Genomic DNA, 19,715 nt, shown 5'->3' on the forward strand with positions numbered 1-19,715 from the left:
ACTAGGTGCTCGGATTTTGAAATCTGCTGATCAATTCCCTTTGGGGACTTGTAATCAAGAAGGGCAAGATTAATCATTCAATGTAACAGTCCCCCAGGGGAGTCGTGTTGTGGGGAAAGCAAGGTTGCTTAATAAACAATTAGGTTCAAATTGAAACTGCCTTCAGCATCATTGGACAATGAAATGCATTTACGTTGGTTGGCATCCGTCTGTCTCGGGAGACAATGGAAGATGAGGATAACACAAATGTACTGGACAGATACCTTACTACTTTGTTCTAGTAGAGAAGAGGTACATGCATATTTGAAAATGGCAACCAATTCATGCTTAAGGAAAGACAAGGAGCGGTAATATTTTAAATTAGATCATAACAATCAAATAAACACTGAAGAGGGGGAAAGAAAATCTAAAAGAACATGGTAAAACAATTAAAAGTATGTACTAAGATGGGCTTATAGCAGAGCCTGTTAACACAGCACAAGGTGTGATCCAGTACTGAGCAATGAAAAGAATAACATCACAGGTTTACAGTATACATGCAGAATCAATTAACTCAGTCTCCTCTAGTTGTCTTCTGATCATGTCATTCTGATGCTCCACCTACATCACTGCCTCATTGTCACTTTAAATTGGTTGCAGCGTTCTAGTGCTCACCTGTCTAAAGTTCTTCTCCTACATCTCTTCCATCAGTTTATGTGGTAAGTGTTCAGGAGAGGAGTGGTGTCAGTTATGTACTCTTTCCTCCTAGCTCTCAAAACAGGAAGGCACTTCTAAATACAATGTACCCTTTTCTGAGTGTCTACACTGAAGACAAACTCCCATGTGATAAAAATACCAAGCACTTGATGGACTGTCTTCTGTGGTAACATTTATCTTCTGAATCCATAAAGTAAAGTCTCCACCTGTGGCAAGCTTTGGTGGTCAGGAAGCAGAAGCAAATGGGTGTGCATGACTTGTACACCTGCAGTTCACCCCCCCCACAGTAATGTCCAAAGAAGAAACGTCTACGTCACCACAGTGAAATACGAGAAGCAGTATACTTATCTGGAGCTTGCACATTTCTTTTCAGGAGACATGTGAACTCTCCTCTTCAGGCATTATGCCAGAAGCATCAAAACCAAATATGTTGGTGCTGACATGCTTTTGCATCTTCTGGATAATGCAAGAAGCCACCTGATTGTGAATCCATACAGTTAATCTCTTGCAGGATGAGGAACAGAGCATGGGTTTGCACAGAAAGCTAGGACCTCTGTAGTTTACCAGCTACATGGAAGATACTTGAAACCTTTTTCTTTTTACCAACCATGCTACGTCATGTGTGTGACACTGAAAGTCACGTCCCCGGCATGCTGATTTCCTATACCACCTGGGAGGCCTCCAAACTTCTGGAGGAAGCAGCTGCCCAAGCTCACGCCCATTGAAAACAGAGGTTTTTCTGTAGTAAAACGTGGTTTTGTCGCTTTCCAGTGGTTGGTTGCCAAGGGACCAGACATCAGGCCTGACTGGATTTATTTGAAATGTCCAGAAGATGGCGATATTTGCCTTCAAAAGACATTCTACCTGTCATTACTATGTGCTACCTGACTAGCCTCACCACAGGGACTCTTTTCCTCCCACCCCATGATTTCAACAATGCATTTATTTTGCAAAGCCTTGAAGATAGATGTACAGTACTTCTGAAACAATTTTAGAAATCTTATTCGCTGTATATAGTTGAAATTCTAATTCTGGCTGCAATCCTATGCCTATTTATGCACTCTTAAGCCTATAGAGTTCCATAGCATTCAGTATGTAGGGACATGTTGATGCTGCCATTTCTTTTTCTCTTCTCCCCCACGTATTTCATTGAGCATCATGCTTAATATTGGAACTTGCTTTAATATAATACCTACTGTTGTCACCTTAGCTGTGATATTGCTATTTAAGACAAAAAATTAGTCTAAGGTAAGCAGCTATCCAGTGGAGCAGATGTGGTTTGGATCCACCCAAAAATCAAGAAAACCAATGAGGTATGCAGGAAACTTCACTGTGAACCAGTTTGGTCATTAGGTCATATCCGCAGCTATCATAAATCAAGGCATTGTTAGGAAAGGAGCTAGAGAAGATGTTGTATCATCCCCCAAAACAAAACAAATGGCATGTTCTGATTGTAGCATCAAGTCTTCTGTTATACAGCCAGCTTGCTAGGGGATATGTCGAGGCCCCGTTGAGCTAATCTGACTCGGCACACATCACTTACGCAGAGATAACAATCCCTCAAAATCTATGAAGCTAGCAACAGCAAAGGTCACATTTGCAGAAGCATCTCTCTCTTTTCTTCTTGTTCAAATTGTTAGGTATGGTTGCAGCTCGACCTTTGGAGGCTGCCAGATTCATAAAGGTGAAAGGAACCTCATGGGCCATGTAGTCTAGTCTTGTGCCCAGCAAGAATGCCGGCACCAAAATCATCGCCAAGAAAGTGACCATGCAGTTTCACAGAGCTTAAAGCCATGCTGCTCTTTATAGCAGTGAATTAGCATTGGAAATAGACGCCATGTCTCGCAATTCAGCCTCAGTGCTGAGGCTGGTGTTTTTTGTGTCTCTTTTTCTTTTAACCTTTTCTCACGCATATGGATAGGCAGAATATGACCAAATTGGGATAATTCTCAGAGGCATAGTGGAAAAAAGATCAGGGTTAAGAAGGTAGAAAGGGGAGCGGGTTCTGGACTCTTGTAAGATCTTCATTGTCCAAAGGCCTTTAAACACAAATTTGCACTGACACATCTGGCAACATGTCTGTGGAGGCACTTGAAGAATGAGGGAATGGGGAGTATTGGGTAGATATGTTGCAGGCTAACACTATTAGACATGGCCAATCTCTGCTGTATTTTTTCCCCTGGTAGTCCTTGATGTTGGAGGTGTACTTTCTTTTGAAGACGTAATAGTCTTCATAATGTAGATCTAAAGTAAACATGGATTGAATGAATGGATAAAACAAACAAGGATAAACTTGCACCTCAAACTTATGATGTGATAGGGAAAAGCAAGCCCACCCCTTGCTATCAACGTGCAGGGAGGTGTTTTTGTTCAGGTGTTTTTAAAGTTAGGGCAATATTCAGAAATTAGGTCCTTTGCCTGAAATCTGAAGTGATAGTGGATAGTATTGAACTAACTTTTACTTAGAGTAAGCTTTTTACTATTGAAATTATTGGCCATGACACACTTATGCCTATTAATTTCCATGGTGTACTTTGAGTAAAAGTTAATTGAATGCAACCCAATGTCTGCTCTGCTACCTCTGAGTCCTTCTTCTCAGCCTGACATCATTTGGCTGCATGTGTAGACCAGGTCAAGTTGTGCATGAAACTGCTGCCTTAGAATAAAGGCATAGAGGGAAAGGCATGGTGGGAAATAAAGGCAGGCTGGAAGTGCTTCCAATGGCTCCCAACATCCTCTTTGTATAATTGCAGAGGTTATTTGTGGAGAAATTCAAGTTTTATTTATTGTGTGGGCCACAATCAGGGTTCTCTGGGTGAAAAAGCCACTAAAAACAATTTTAAATCCCTATCCCGGCATATAGAATAGATGTTGCTTTGGGTACCTAGGTCGGAAGCTGTGAAGAACTTGATAGGTAAAAACCAACATTCCAAATTAAGCCCAGAAGTGGACTGGGAGCCAATGAAGGCAATAAAGTACTGGTGTCTTCTGCTCATAAAAGGAGAATATAAAAAGGATTCCTGAGGGGAATCCCTGCAAACATGCTAGCCTTGCAATTGGTGATTTTTTTTTCCTTCCTGGCAATCATTTTCCAGCACTGCAATAGTTACTGTTACAGCTGTCAAGCCAAATTGTTCTGACTGACTGGCATTTGCAGAGTTACATTTTTCATTTTGTTCATTTGCAAAGTCTCTGTTTATTTGATTTTTGGCAAAGCTTGCGGGGGGACAGTGATGGAAAGGAGACACCTGCTTCATACATATACTGATGAGTCCTAATCTGCTGTATTAATCCTTTCCCTGGTCACAGAGAAATTCCTCACTGTGGTGCTCTGTAAAGAATCCCAAGATTTCCATATGCTGCAGTAATTAAGGTGTTTCTGTAAGAATACATTGTGACTCGCTTGCTGTATTTTAGTGAGTTGGTATTTTATTTCTCCCTTGTTGCAAAATAAAAATAACTGTCACACATGCAGTGCTGTTACATGATAAATTATTATGATTTCCCCAGCTGATAACTTTCAATGAAATAAATATACCAAATTTGTACACTTATAGCAGTATTTAGTGGTGCCTAGTGCCCATCAGGACTGGTAGGGCAGAAGACAGGAAGACCAACAGCAGGGGGAGCCAGAGCCAGCTAATTATAGTTTTGTCTGCCTCCTCCTTCCTGAGTTCTACATGTGCAACACTGAGGAGGAAACTGACAGACAGTGTTACCCTCTGGACTGCTGGGGGCAGACTGAATGTGGGTCAGTGCCTCATTTATCCTAATGCACCAGGCTCCCCTGGGGGCACCAGCCTCCAAAACTGGAGAGATGGCAGTGTATATGTGTGTCCGCATGAAATACACTCCTCCACTTTACCATTTTTTGCCCTTGGAAGAGTGTTCACAAGAGAGTGGTGAGATGGTGGGGAAGAGGAAACACATATCTGCTGCCAAGACAACCGGACTAATGCTCTCTTGCTCCAATTCAGTAATGCAGAGTGGACTAGTTGAGGGAGAATATGGAGGGCCATGTATAGCAACATGTGCATTTATTGTAGATAATACAGTGTGAGCCAACAGCATCCAAATGAACATAAAAAGAACCCTGCTGGATCTTTTCAAAGGCCTATCTAGCTATTTCCACAATGCCCAACCAGATCCCACCGCAGAAGTCCCAAAACAGGACATGTTAGCCTTTCTCATTTGTGCTCCCCAGTAACTGGTACTCAGAAGCATGCCCACCTCTATGGTTTTATAAATTGCTGGAAGCCATCCACAGTGGGCAGCATATAAATGTTGTTGTTGTTGTTCTTGTTGTTGTTGTTGTTGCCCACATGGCTTGAAGTTAAACTGTGCAGACAAATGCATAGCCTCCAAAACATCCTTCAAAAAGCTCCACAAAAATTGACAACCAGCTGATAGATGAATCTAGCAGAATGCTTTGCAAGGCACTTTTCTGGACCCTACAATCAGCTAGTTGCCAGGTCTTGCAAAGCCCCTTACACAGAGCTTTGCAGGTGCCATCAATCAGCTGACTGGTGGCATTTGTAAGCCCCTTTCAGCTGAACCAGATCTTGTCCTGCCCTTAATTGCAGAGTAGGTGGGTATGGCTTGGTAAAAATGGTCTTGTGGGCTGAATGGCGAGACCTGGTGGGTCTTATGAAGCCCACAGAACAGAGGCTTCCCACCCCAGTTTGGGAAGAAGCAAGGTGTTTAGGCTTCCTATCTCTGGGTAATAGGTGAGCTTCGAAATTTTGCACTTAGGCAAAACAGAAGAAGAATTACCTTCCTCTGCAATGGCTAGCGAATGCACCTCAGAGCTGGTCAGGCTTGAATGAAAAGAATGCATCATACAACGGGGCATTTGAAGGAAAACAAAATTATCTTTGCTTTAGAAGTATGGCTTCTATTTCCTTTTCTGTTGATGCTAAAGAGATTTTATGATGTTTAAACACTTTATGAGCAATTGGAGCTAGGCAAATGAAGGACAGTGTTTGAGTGCCCCAAGGGGAATATTGGTCTTTCCTGTATTAGATGGAAGGAATGTATTTTTTTGGCATGCTGGTTCACAACAGCTTTGCCCCATCAAACCTGCTCGGAGAGTTGATGGAACTGATTAAAATCACCGGTGCCCCCTGTGGCAGACATGGCCATATGGTGTTTTTAACTGGGAAGGAGATAGTTGGGGAAGAGACAGAGTCATGTGGAGAGGAAGATCAAATGCTTAGTTACTTTGCTTAGCTATTTCACTCCCTTCCCATGTGCTGATTAGACTGAAAGGAAAAATGAATTAAACATGCATTGACAGGGGATCTAAAAATCTTCATGTTGCTGATAATGATTGCTTTATACATCACAGAATCCACCTTTCAACTATAGAATCTAGGCAATAAAATTAGGAAATGCTTGCATGTTAGTGGATAAAGGTTTTAAAATATGCAGATAGATTCCAATTGTGGCAAATCAGATGCCTATGGGAAAGTTATGGGCAGGGAATGAAAGCAACACTGTATGTGTCCAGCTAATGTGCTTGTATATAATGATGTAGCAAACGTGAAACCATCACTGCACCAAGAAAATTAAGTTGTATTGTAGATGAGACTAAGAGGTTTTATAAGATTGAGTGGAAATAATCCCCTAACTCCACAGTCTTGTTTGCAGATCATGAAACTCTGCCCTTGCTTTAGCTGATATTTCAGGAGTGTCATAGGAAAACGGACAAAATTCACCTGTTGGCAAAAAGAAGGGGAAATGAACTTTTCTGTATTTCTAAGCCTAGAAAACCAGCTCTCTAACCAGCACAGCCAATAATAAGGAATGATGGAAGTTGCAGTCCATTTCTGAAGGGCCACAAGTTCTCTACCTCAGGGACTTTGGGGACACAGCCCCATCTTCCAGCACATCCCTGTCTTCCAGCCCTCTGCTGAGGCTTTTCTTCACAGGTTCAGAGGAAAGCAGGGAAACACCTAGGTGGCATTGCAGGGAAATACCTAGGTGACATTGCCTAGGTAACCAAGAAACCCTAACCATCTTTCCAAATGACACAGAAGAGGCAAATACAGAAGTCACCTGGTTGCCTAGGCAACATGGGGGCACTCCCTGTCTTCTGGTGCTGTAAGGATGCCAGAAGGCCTTCTTGCAGCACGGTGGAGTTTCCCCACACTGCCTAAGCAAATGGGTAATGCAATGCACTTGGACTTCTTTCCACACAACATAACTGTATTGTATTGTTGTGTATGTGAAGGGGAGGGCAACATTTTTCAGGGGAGTGGGGGCACCTGCATAGGGAAGGAAGAAGCTAAAGCAGCCAGTACAATATTGTGAGCTGCCCCTCAGCCCACCGAGAAAGGTCAGTGCAATGATGGACAGGAGGCATGGCTTCCAAGTATGTTTGTGAGCACAGTTCAAAATGTTGGGGCAGACCTTTAATGCCTTAAAAGGCTTTGGCCCTGCATACCTGAAGGAGCGTCTCTACCCGCATCATTCAGTCCAGACACTGAGATCTAGCTCTGAGGGCCTTCTGGAGGTTCCCTCATTGAGAGGTTACAGGGAACCAGGCAAAGGGCCTTCTCAGTGGTCGTGCCTGCCCTGTGGAATGCCCTCCCATTAGATGTCAAGGAAATAAACAATTATCTGACTTTTAGAAGACATCTGAAGACAGGGAAGTTTTTAAAGTTTTATGTCTTGCTGTGCTTTAATTTGTTGGAAGCTGTCCAGAGTGGGTGACATATAAATGTTGTTGTTGTTCCTACTCCAGTTGAAATGTGGTCACCACAGAGCAAACCTGAGTTGATGAGGTCCTGACAACAACTTTAGATGGGAAAAGGCATATGAAGTTGGATTAGATGTCAAACTGAGAGTGGCTGATGCCTTCTAAGATTTCCTGAATGGCTCAGCCTAGCTTCTCACTCTTTCACTGGCTCTCACTCTGATGTTTGCTTGATGGGAGTTTCATTTTTGGAGGAACAGAATGTGGTTGTCAATGAAATACCATCCATATTAGGGAATTTTAGTAAATACAGTGGTACTTCGGGTTACATACACTTCAGGTTACAGACTCGACTAACCCAGAAATATTACCTTGGGTTAAGAACTTTGCTTCAGAATGAGAACAGAAATCAAGCAGCACCGGCGCAGTGGCAGCAGGAGGCCCCATTAGCTAAAGTGGTGCTTCAGGTTAAGAACAGTTTCAGGTTAAGAACAGACCTCCGGAATGAATTAAGTTCTTAACCTGAGGTACCACTATACCTGGGAAGAATCGACTTTAAACATTTTTTTGACCCGCTGCCAATCTGGAACACAATCAAGTCTCACAGACCATAGTTATCAGCTTGAAACATTCACAAACATCTGGGCATGGGAGATTTGAAGTTAACAACTCATTTATCATTTATATAATTTGACTTCCCTCCAAATCCATGGTGGGTGATGAAAAACTAAGTTCACATGCCCCCAGTTTTGGCTGATCTTCTCTAGAAAACTAAGGCTGAGCAATTAGCTTGATATCACATAGTGGGATGGAAGCTTAAGGATATGGGGTTAATGCAGACAAGGAAAATAAAAAGTGACTCTTACTATCATCATTGTAAAACCAGGTGTAACAGCTTTGTTGGTAGTGCAGCATGACAAACAAGAGACAAGTAGTAATTTGAAAATAAATCAAGCAAGCTTTGAAGATGCACAGAAGACTTCTTTGGTATAAATATTTGCAATCTGGATCCATAGCTACATTTGAAAAGTAGCTCTACATTTTGGAAGCTCTTTAATTATTTTTTTAAAACCTACTCTGTATTTCTCACTCTGGAATAAGTGACCTGAGAATCACCAGTTTGAAAAAATACTATCCAAGGGATACAGGGGCAGATGATATTTGTCACATTAGAACTACAGCTATCAATTAATAATCTAAATCCATGGAATTGCTGTGATTTTATTCAACTGTAGTACCTGCTTGGTGTGTGTGTGTGTGTGTGTGTGTGTGTGTGTGTGTGTGTGAGAGAGAGAGAGAGAGAGAGAGAGAGAGAGAGAGAGAGAGAGAGAGAATTTGCTCTTTGCCATTCCCAGCAGACTGATTCTTTAGGTAGCTAAAGAATGATCACGAATGAAATAGTAAGGATGGAATGCAGCAACTGCTGCATCCATACAGCGTTGCAACCTACAGCACTGCAACAACATGACTGTTATGATGAACAGACATGGTGTAATGGGTTGAAGTTGCTTCCCTAACAACAGCCACCATTTGCAAGTTAAGTCACTGAATGATGGTGCACAGCATTGTTTGCAACACAGAAAGGGAATACAACACTGGTGGCCCTATAGGAAAAGCCACCTATGTGGCATCCTCCAAATGGCATTTCAACCATCGTATATAGCCTGTGGCCCTCCTGATGCTGTTGGGCTTCAGTTTCTATGAGCCCTAGTGAGCATGGCCCATGGTCAAGCATGGTGGGAGTTTATGGTCCAACAATACCGGGAGGGCCAGAAGTTTCCTGACATAATCATTGACATAATCAGTGACATAGAGCCCTGCTCAGATGAGCCTACATGAGTAAGAAACAGAGAACGTACCTTCCTGCCAGACATCCTTAGTGGAACATCCAACTCATCTCTGTACTATGGATGTCTCTTGTGCCTAGGGGTGCAGAATCAAGAGTGCATAAGTCTGAAATGCATGATTGCTGTCTTTCAGAATCAAGAAGTAACAACTGCATGGATCCAACTGGTATCTGCTGGGTTCTGTGTTCATAAGCCCTTATTTCAACATATGGACTCCAGCAGGTGTAAGGACTGAGAGTGTATGAACCTGCTCTCTATTGTAGAAAGGGTCCACAACTAGGTTCGCGCTGAGCTTGTCTCAGCAATGCATAAGAAATAGTAGTAAGCTGCTATAAAAGACTTGAAAGTGACAGCATGCTGTTGTAGCTGTGTTGACACCAGCCACTCAGTGTGGCACTGCACTTACATAAGATCAGCATATTCTGTCATTGAGAGGATGGAATTTTTAATAATGTTCTCTTGAAAGAAACTGGGAAAACAGCATCTCAGAATTACAAGCAGGCTTCACAATGAACCAGCTTTCATTCCTGCACCCTGCACACCTTCCAAGAGCAAATGGCTTTCTAATGCCATCTATATTTCTCCTGGCTGCATTTGACATCTCCTCTGGGCCCCGAAAGCAAGGTGAACAGAAGGCACATGTGCACTCAGCTTTTATGCTTGCAGAAGCCTTTAGTTTATTGGCTTTCTTTAAGTAATGTGTAATTGACCTTTATATTTGCATCCATGATTAATTGTCGTCAAGCTGCGATGAAACAAAGTGGGGTTAAAGGGACCTTCTTCCCTGCTCCCCCCACCCAACCTTAATATCTGTGCAGTGTAACTGCTGCTTCTCTTGATTATCTGATTTCAGTAGAAATTCAAAGGGGACTGGTAGAAAGAATGGAAGAAAAGCCCAGCACCCTCAAATGAAAAGTCTCCTTCTTATCTCTTTATCTGAATCCGCCTAAAGGCTACAAGTTCAATTTAATTCGTCTACCATCAGTCAGCCTGAGATCTAATATGAAGAAGGGGGGGGGGGGGACTGCTCAGCAGCTGGTCTGGCTCCTGCAATGATAGGCAGAAGGATGCTTTTGAGCGAGTAACCGTAGGGCACATGACTAACTGCAATGAAAGGGGCTTACTGCTTCTGAGCTGGCCACATCTACAGCTGTTAAGAAACTTTTTTCTTTTCTTTTCTTTTTTAAAGTACTTATGTGAGCCAAATGGAAATAACTGAAGCCAAATAGCAGCCTCTGTGCTTGATGATATTCAGCCGCCTGTGGGAAAAAAGCGACATTGTTGCTGCCAAGTGATATCTAATCCACAGCATTTGTGTACCACAAGTATTGCTGGATTCTTACAAGTGATGCACCAAGCGTTCTGTAGATCTGTACAGGAATGAAGCCCCATCTGCACTATGTATTTAGAGTAGTACCATATCATTTTTAACAATCATGGCTTCCTCCAAACGGTCCTGGGAACTGCCACTTATTAAGAGCTTTCACAGAGCTACAGTTTTCATAGTTCCCTGGGAAGAGGGATTGATTGTTAAGTCATTCTGAGAATGTGAAAGGCATAAGGGTATCCTAACTTGCCTAAACACCCTTAACAAACTACAGTTCCCAGGATCCTTTGGGGGAAGCCATAGTTATTCATAGTGGCATGATACTGCTTTAAATGTACATTGCAGGCCCCCCCCCATTCTTTCATACCTATTAAGTATTGTAGCACACCAATACAGTGGTACCTCTGGTTACGTACTTAATTCATTCCGGAGGTCCATTCTTAACCTAAAACTGTTCTTAACCTGAAGCACCACTTTAGCTAATGGGGCCTCCTGCCGCTGCCGCCGCACAATTTCTGTTCTCATCCTTAAGCAAAGTTCTTAACCCGAGGTACTATTTCTGGGTTAGCGGAGTCTGTAACCTGAAGCGTCTGTAACCTGAAGCGTATGTAACCCAAGGTACCACTGTAATGCTTTTCTGAAGGTAACCAAAGTTGAGCTCTTGTTACTGAACATGGTCTGGAGTTAGGCTATCCTAAAGCCCCACCCCACCCCAAACAAACCAAGAAACACAAAACTCAATTCCTCTGCAGCTGCATACATATTTGTGTTTACTCAGAGTGCTCCTTCCACTGGTTTGGAAGGTAGCATCCACACAACATTAGCCATAATCAGTATCTGTCCTGTCATTTCATATTAAATACTGCTTGTGATGTCTTTCCCCTCCCCAAACCAGCTTCCATCTGAACTGAGAAAAAGAACACCCTAGCTATGCATTAAGCTGGTAACGCGTACACAGCCCGCCTCTCCCTGCCATTGGAGGCTTGGTGTTTGGAAGAGGAGGTGTTCAGCCCAGCCTTTGCATCCAGGCTCCGGAGTTCTTCCCCTGTAGGATGATCAGCTGATCCATCACTCCTGGCTTTCTAGCTGCTATGAAATAGCTTTTGTTTTTGCAGGCTTTTGAAAGGTTTAGTTTTCCCACTATGTGGCTGGTTGTTCTGCTTTGGAATTGTCCCTGTTGTGTTTGTTTTTTATTATATTTGATCATTTTTATTGTGTATGGTTGTTTTGATGTGTATTTGATTTTCTTCTTCTCTTCGGGTGTTATTTCATACTGAAAAGCAGGGCATACAGTTAAGGATAAAATAATGAATTGTTTAACACAAGTCTAATAAGAGGATGATTACCTCCATTAAAGCCCATATATGTGCGCTTTGAGTAACAAAACCCAAATCTACTTCTGCAGTCTAATATTTCTCATATATGGAGAAATTCAGCTCCCAGGTAAGGCACATCTCCACTAAGATATGACACCCCCCCTTCCAGGGACCATAACTCTAGGACTAGGACATGTAACAAAGGTTAAATCTCATGGAATTCTGATGGTGGGAAACTAAGGTCAAAGTGCAGTTTCCACACCATGGAAACACTTTGCATAAAACAGCCTGGCCTCAAAATGCACATTCAGAACTTGAGCACATTGTGAATGATTCTCTTCTTAGAACTCTAGCAAGAACCTCATGCTGGGACTGAATACAAAACAGGTTATTATTATTATTATTATTATGTTAGGAGGATCAAACTTGTTTCATCAACAGTGGCCATGTGTCACTTTATTGCATGTTACAGACTCACTAATTGGATTTTCTGTATTTCAGCTTTATAGCTCTATGGATTTTGGAAGAAGATGGCAGATTATGCATGAACGGATTACTCCGAACAGATTTTACTGGTGAGTTTCCTCCCATTATATTATAACTGCATAATAATGGATGGCCTAGCTAGGATCAGTAACAAAGCACACATTTTGAAACTGATGGTCTTCATTCCAAATGGTTTCTTCACTCATTCTTAGAATCACTGCAACATCAAACCAAAGTTAAGCAATTTCCAGTGTCATCATTTTAAGTAGGAGAAATTTCAGCTACGTATCTACATTGGATTTGAATAAATCCCAAAATCTGAAGCAAAGTGGGGTGCCTCAAAAGGATTTTGGTTTGTCAGAGGCTGAGGATCTGTACAAGGTGGCACATGTTCAAGAGGGGATCCCTCAAGCACATCAGTGAGCTAGACAAGTGTCTACTGACAGCAAAAATAATGTATCTAAGCTTAACACAATGCCCTAATGCAAATGTGGGGTGATGAGGATAGGCAAAACAAACACTAGAAGAGATGCTGGAGGAACAGCTCTGTTGTGGCTGAAAGGTCTAGCTTGTAATCAGAAGGAATGATTTTACTCAGATAGTTGATCTATTTTGCTTGTAACATGGAGTGATTTATCTGGGCAGTCTAGTCTGCCTGAAAATTTCATCCACTTCTGTAAAACAGAAAACAATGGGGGGGGGGTAATGGGGTAGGGATGATAATAAAATAAACTTTGATGGACTTCAAGCCATATTGGACATTTTATAAAGCACCTTGGTCTGAGGCAAATTGCTTTCTGATGCGCCAAATTGGGGTCCAACCAAATCATGATGTTAATAGACAACTCTAATTTAAACATATGCTCAGCATTGCCACTGTCCTTAATTAGTGTTATATTTGTATAACTTGAAGTGTTTCCACCCCCACCTTAATTCTGATCCTACTGTTCTAATCCCAAATCCTGCCCTCCCCCCCAAAAAAAAGATATGCTCAAAAGGGTTGTGTACTAGTTCCTATATATTTGGGAATAAGTCTGACCTATTTTGGAACTGCTCTGTGTCTTTTGATTGGTAAAATATTGTAAAAAGGGAATCATGTTGTGCAGCGTGATATTGATACATACATATGCACACACTGAGAGCCATAGTAGTGTAGTGCTTAGAGTGCTGGACTCAGACCTTGGAGACCAGGGTTCAAATCCCCATTCAGCCATGAATCTTACTGGGTGACCTTGGGCCAGTCACTCACTCTCAGCCTAACCTTCCTCACAGAGTTGTTGTGATATGGGGAGGAGAACTCTGTGTGCCACCTTGAGCTTCTTGGAGGAAGGATGGGTTATAACTGTAACAGACAAAATATATTTACTCCTACACACTGTTAAAACACCAAGAGAAAGATGTGCAGTTACATCAAGACAGCTCTGTTGTGATGCTATACACACATGCAACATGTATGTTCACACAAAGATTGTGTTTTTTCAAATGCTTTACCAAAGTGCATATGCATATTGTAAATGTACAGGACAGGAAATGAAACAACTGAACAGAGGCAACTGAAATATATGGCATACTGGGCCAGCATAGGTCTCAGTACTGAATTCAGAAGCAAGAAACTGACTAATTCCTAAGATAATTCGTTCGGCTTTAGAAATAAGACCAATGTAATTTGGAATTTCTGGAAACTGGGAGGAACTTGGGTTATTGGAATTTCAGAAGCATCTCTACTTTGTTGTCTAGTTCCTTTTGGAAACAGCCAACAAACAAATCCATATTCTCGTCTTGAGATGATGGTTGGTAGGCTGAGTTGAAAAGATTCTTCCTCCTCCACAACTCCCTTGAGTCTATAGTTAGCTCATCGTTTATGCTATCTGTCATTTCCCAGCATCTTATTAAATTTGCAACCAAGTGAAAATGTCCTCTACCCTGTAGGGAGAGGAAACTGTGCATTTCCAAACACATCAGTCAAGCTATTTTCCTAATTCTGTTAGTGACATGTTATAACATACTGATTCCCAAGGGGTGATGTTAAAAGGGAGAAAATGAGCACCCTATGCTCAAGTTAAGAGGTTACGGGACAACCTACTTTATAACAATGTCTCTTTCTGTTTTCCTCTCTGCTGCATAATTGCCTCTATTTTTTTCCTCTCATGTCCTATCAGTTGGGCAAAAGTGCACGTGGATTCATCTATCTCATAGTCAATGCGAATAGAACTAGGGAAGATCCTTGATTCTATTCTGCTGCTGAGAAAGTATTGGCAAGGGTAAACATACACTAAGACATTCAGGAATATGAATTGACTCATCAACTAAGAGTACCAATGAAAAGTCTTCTGCTAGGAGGGCAGGTGTGTTCCTGCTCAGTGACCATTCCTGCCAATGGCAGTTTTAGAGTGGGGCAACTAGTGCGGTCACACTGGGCACCATGTTGTAGAGGGCACCAAAACAATGCATTAGAATGGACCACAAAAGGCAGGGAGCACTGTATTTTTGCATCACACTGCTGCTGAAATTTAAGAGCCCAGAGTGCCACTTCTCCTGCTAATTCATACTAAAACTTCTCTCCTTCCAGGAAAGCAGTAGACATTAACACAGCTCAAGGACACATTGCAGCCTGGCAAAAGCACTTGCCTGGAGAATGTAGGGCAAAGCTGGGGTGTGTGTGGCCTTGGCAGTGGCATGACCTAGTGAGAGTCTAGATGGCCAGACAGAAAAGGGCTTGAGGGCTGCATTTGGCCCCCAGGCCTGAACTTGAAAGAGGGATAAATATGTCCCCGTCCACCTCGTCTACAGCTATATTTAGTGAATTCCACTCCCATTTCTTGACAAGAGAAGTAGAGAATCAGTCTTTGCATATTGCTCTGAAATGCAAATCACCTCCTTTAAGTGGCTGCTGCACCTACAAGTATGCAGCCAGCCAGCAAAGCACTGCAGCCTAGGTAACAAAGCATCAAGGTAAAAAGATGTTTAAAAGACTGTTGAGATAAGCACCTGTGTGAGTTTAGCATCATAGTAAGGCTAGGGCATACAGCCTTCTCCTTTTCCTGATAGCAGGTAACTTAACTTTCAATATAAACAGCTCCAATAAAGAAAAACAGCTATGAAGGTTGAAAGCCAGAGTGTCTCTGATCCCATGCCTCCTTTGCGATGTGTTAAATCTAAAGTACTACTGGCTCTCAAGGGATTTTTGTTTTATTTTTTTTTAAAAAATCCCTTGCATTGCCCATTTTTGCAACTCCTCCATACCCTTTCTCTGTCCTTACTAAGCAAAAGACAAAAATAGCTTTGTAATCCCACCAGATGAATGCAAACAATGTTTGTTGAACTTCAAGCCTTGCTTTACAGCTATACAAAATGTTGAACTGCGAAATTTAGTTGCATTCCAAAAATTATGTAAGTGCAATTTTTTAAAATGTATGGACAATTTTGCATATTTGCAAAGAACACGAGTCTATCTCTTTCCTGAGACACCTTTCTTTCTGTTTTGATATTTTTCTAAATATCAACCTGGTATTGAAATAGCCACAGCTTTATTGGTTACAGATGTAAGAAGGCTTGGGTATAGAATATATATTCTGGATCAGCCAGTCTGGTTGCTGGCTGATAACTTTTTCAGGGTCAATGCCAGGTGAAGGAAGATGATTTTTAGGTATGTGTGGAGCCTTGTGTGATCACTCGCTCCCCACGCCTGAAAAAATATATATCTAGGGAAATCCTGTTTTAAAATCAGGAAAATTATTCCCCCTAAAATATCGTATTCTTCTGTCAAAGATAAACCTCATAAAATCTGGCTCAGGCATTCAGTGAATGTGAAGCAATATCTCTTGCCAACGCAGTGAAACAATTGGGCTAGACTTGCACAGACTGGGTTGATATTAAGCACAGAATGGAATGATTCTCCTCCCACTCATTTCATTGTGTGCTGGAAATTGAATTTAGTGGGTTGGAAGACCAGGTATGTGAACAATTTCAGTTCACAAACTGCTTCTAACTTTGTATTCCACTCTGGCTCATTTTCATTTCTTGTTGACCCGATGATCAGAGCTGAGTGGTAGCTGCTGAAAGTGGGCAGAGACCTAGTTTCCTCTCCTCCCAAGGCCTACAGGAAATAATGATGTTAATCTGTCCTTGTTTGACTTTAGCAGAGTGTTGATTGGCATAATGCTTAGAAAAAGATGGTGGAGGGCTAGCAGAAAGAGACAGGGAGGAAATAACACAGTTTAGGTTACAGGTATTTTTCAGACAAGGTGACCAAAACCCACCTTTTTCAGGAGACAGTCCTCTGTTCGACAGGGTTGTCTGGTCCAAGACCAGCTTAAGGATTGAAAAAGAACAATAAAAAGAGAAAACAGAGGCCTTGAAAATGCCCACCATCCAGTTAGCATCTGGACAGCAGAGTAAGCAAGCAGACAAGTTACCTGGCCACAGTCTTTCCCGCTATGATGAGATGTACTGGTTTATAATAATTATTTCTAAATTTACATTTCTACATGTGAATGAGCATATGTAAATATGTATTCCTTTTGTGCTCTTTTTGGGGGATGCATTTCCCCACCCTAATTTCTGGGGATTTTCAGGGGAAGTTCAGCCATCAGTTGATATCTTATTTTTTTATTCTTCCATCCTTTCCCCACAATTCAGAGTGAGTTTTCTGCAGTTATTATGACAGCTTTTTTATTGGATCATTGTAAGGTTCAGATAGTACCAAGATTAATCAACCAAAGCTGACCTTGATTCTTTTCCTTGAATGCGTTGAACTTTGGCATGACTTCATCATGTTGTAATTATAGTAAATAAATTTGCACAGTATCCACAGGTGGTTGTCATGTCCAGACCAGAACTGTGGCTATTGTTACCTACAGTATATTGAAACAAGCCAGGATTGTTAACCATACTTTGAAGCAGGCTTGGTTTAATAAACCAGGCAACGATGTAACAACAAACCATGGTTGGCTGAAAATGGAGTATGTGCTTCTAGTCTCCTCACAGTCATGAAGGGGGAAGAGTGGGGAGGTAGGAGCACATGAGTCTGAGGCTTATGCATGCCAAAACACAGTCGATGTGCAACATGTTTTGAGCCCTCATGATTTTCACCCATTCCCAAAATTAGCAGGAGGGACTCTTGGCTTTGAAAGACAAAGCACGAGCAATGTTTAATGCACCAGTCCTTTATGTGGCAACGTCTGATATGCCTTTTTTTTTTTTAAAGATAGTCTGATGATTATGATTATTTTTTAAGCAAGTGATGCCCCAAGACATTTGGAAGCTTTCTCTGTCATTAAGTTTAAACCACTCTCACATTTAGCAGATTGCATGCTGTGTACTAAACACAGTCTCTTATCATGGCAAAACAGACAAGACACTTCCCCACTTGTTTTGAATGTGAGCCATTTTGTATAGCTCAGTAACATTCCATTAAAGATAAGGAGATTCGTCTTTTATGCCTTTTCCCCATTGGAAATTAACAAACTCTTTTAAGATGACTATACATCAGCAGTTATATGAGGCAGAATCCATTCTCAGCAAGAAGAGAGAATTGAAACTCCTGTCCTTTTGTTTCCTGATATTCCCCAGAGCCTCCTCTTTAGAAGGAGCTTAGTTTAATTTTGCCATCATTAAGCAGAGGAGACATGAGGCTATGGGAGAACTTCAGAGACGGAAACCGGGATACACCACAGCTCTTTTAAGTAAAGTAGGTTATGTGAGTTTCCAATCAACTACTTCTTTCCATAGACGATTTTGACAGTACTGTAGATGAGAAATCACTCTATTTTATAGCTGTGCAGAGAAACAATTGAACTGGCAGTTGCATTGTTTAGACTTCAATAGCATCAGCAGTGGTAACAAGCTGTTGAATGACACCTGTCTGCATAAGGGATGTGCTATGGATTTGTTCATAGGTCAAGAATGGGGAACCTGTGGCTGAACACCCATCAGCGCCAACCAGCATGGCCAATGGTCCATTGAAAGATGAACATTTAGGATTTTTGTTGCTTTTTGGAGAATTGTTGAAAGTCGTAGACTGACAGGGAGTCAGGATCCACTGCTGCTAGGTAAGGTAGCCCCCCCCCCGAGGCTGATGCTGCAGAAGTCATCTGAAGTAGGACTGAGCTTTGGAAGCTGCCAATCAGTTAAGAGATATCTACTTCAGGCTTCCTCAAACTCGGCCCTCCAGATGTTTTTGGCCTACAACCCCCATGATCCCTAGCTAGCAGGACCAGTATTCATGGCTGATGGGAATTGTAGTCTCAAAACATCTGGAGGGCCGAGATTGAGGAAGCCTGATCTACTTGCTGACCCAAAACTCAGAAAAGTGCTCAGCTTCTTTACAGCTAGAAGGGGCCATTATAGCTAGTTCTGTGCTTAGCAAAGCTTCACTTGACTAGATTTTGCCCACCTATTTGCAGTTTTAGGCCATGGGCCACCATTCAGTTATGGAGTCTCTTCTCCTGTATCATCCTATTCATACATCTGGACATTATCTAAGGAGTCCCTGCTATTTTACCTATTTGTCTTGCACACAATATCAGCCTTCTCAGTGGTGACATTGGTGGCTGTGGTTGGCTGAGGCTGAATTACTCCTCCTTTTCAAATGTTTAGTTCAGAAGGTTTTGGATATATCTTAAGTTGCATGAGTTTACTACTAGTGCTCAGTTGGATGTCTGCTTTTCTTTTAAATTTGTTTTATTATTTTGTGATAGTCATGGCTTGGATTCCAGCTAGGTTCTGTGGATGGAACAACTCCTTGCATTCATGGACAGAACTGAGAACCAGTGGAGGGAGCTGGTGGTGGAAGCAGGGACACATTTTTAACAGAAACCCCCTGCAGCCCTTTGCACTGCTTTTCATGCTTCTCTCAATGACCCCACAACCCTCTGAAGCATGGGGCTGCAAAAAGATTATGAGATCAGTGAAAGTTGCTTCCTTCCACTGATGTGAGCTTCTCATGGGTATAATCCTGCTCAAAGGATGCTCTTGCTGGCAAAAGGCTAGTTAGAATCCATACCAATTTATTTTAGCTCCTTGTTAGGCACATTGTGGTTCCATTTGGTGGAAAAGCAGAATTAACTTATACCTTCTTATTTAAAACATAACAGCTATAGCTGTTCTAGGGAACCTTTTATGCTCTAGAAGCTGCTGAACTATAACTCGCATCATTCCTAGCCACTGGCCATGCTTGCTGGGGCTGATGAGAGTTGTAGTTCAACAACAACAAACAAACCTATGGTCACGTAAAGCATGCTCAATAAACACACGAGACGTAACCAGCTGTGTTCTTAAATAAATAAGGTATACTGTTCATAATATCAAATTATAAATTTCAACGGAAGTAACTCATAAAGTTCAAC

At 41.8% G+C, this 19,715-nt stretch overlaps 1 protein-coding gene across 1 annotated transcript in view; it reads left to right on the plus strand.

Annotated features, from left to right (window-relative positions):
* The window catches only part of SORCS3 (sortilin related VPS10 domain containing receptor 3), a 399,928-nt gene that overhangs the window by 233,227 nt on the left and 146,986 nt on the right, over window positions 1-19,715 (plus strand). The window contains exon 5 of the mRNA XM_081912026.1: window positions 12,385-12,458. Coding sequence (XP_081768152.1) covers window positions 12,385-12,458 — 74 coding nt within the window. The remainder of the gene's footprint in view (window positions 1-12,384; window positions 12,459-19,715) is intronic.

Source organism: Podarcis melisellensis (assembly GCF_964234715.1).
Source record: "Podarcis melisellensis genome assembly, chromosome: 5".
Classification (NCBI taxonomy): Eukaryota; Metazoa; Chordata; class Lepidosauria; order Squamata; family Lacertidae; genus Podarcis; species Podarcis melisellensis.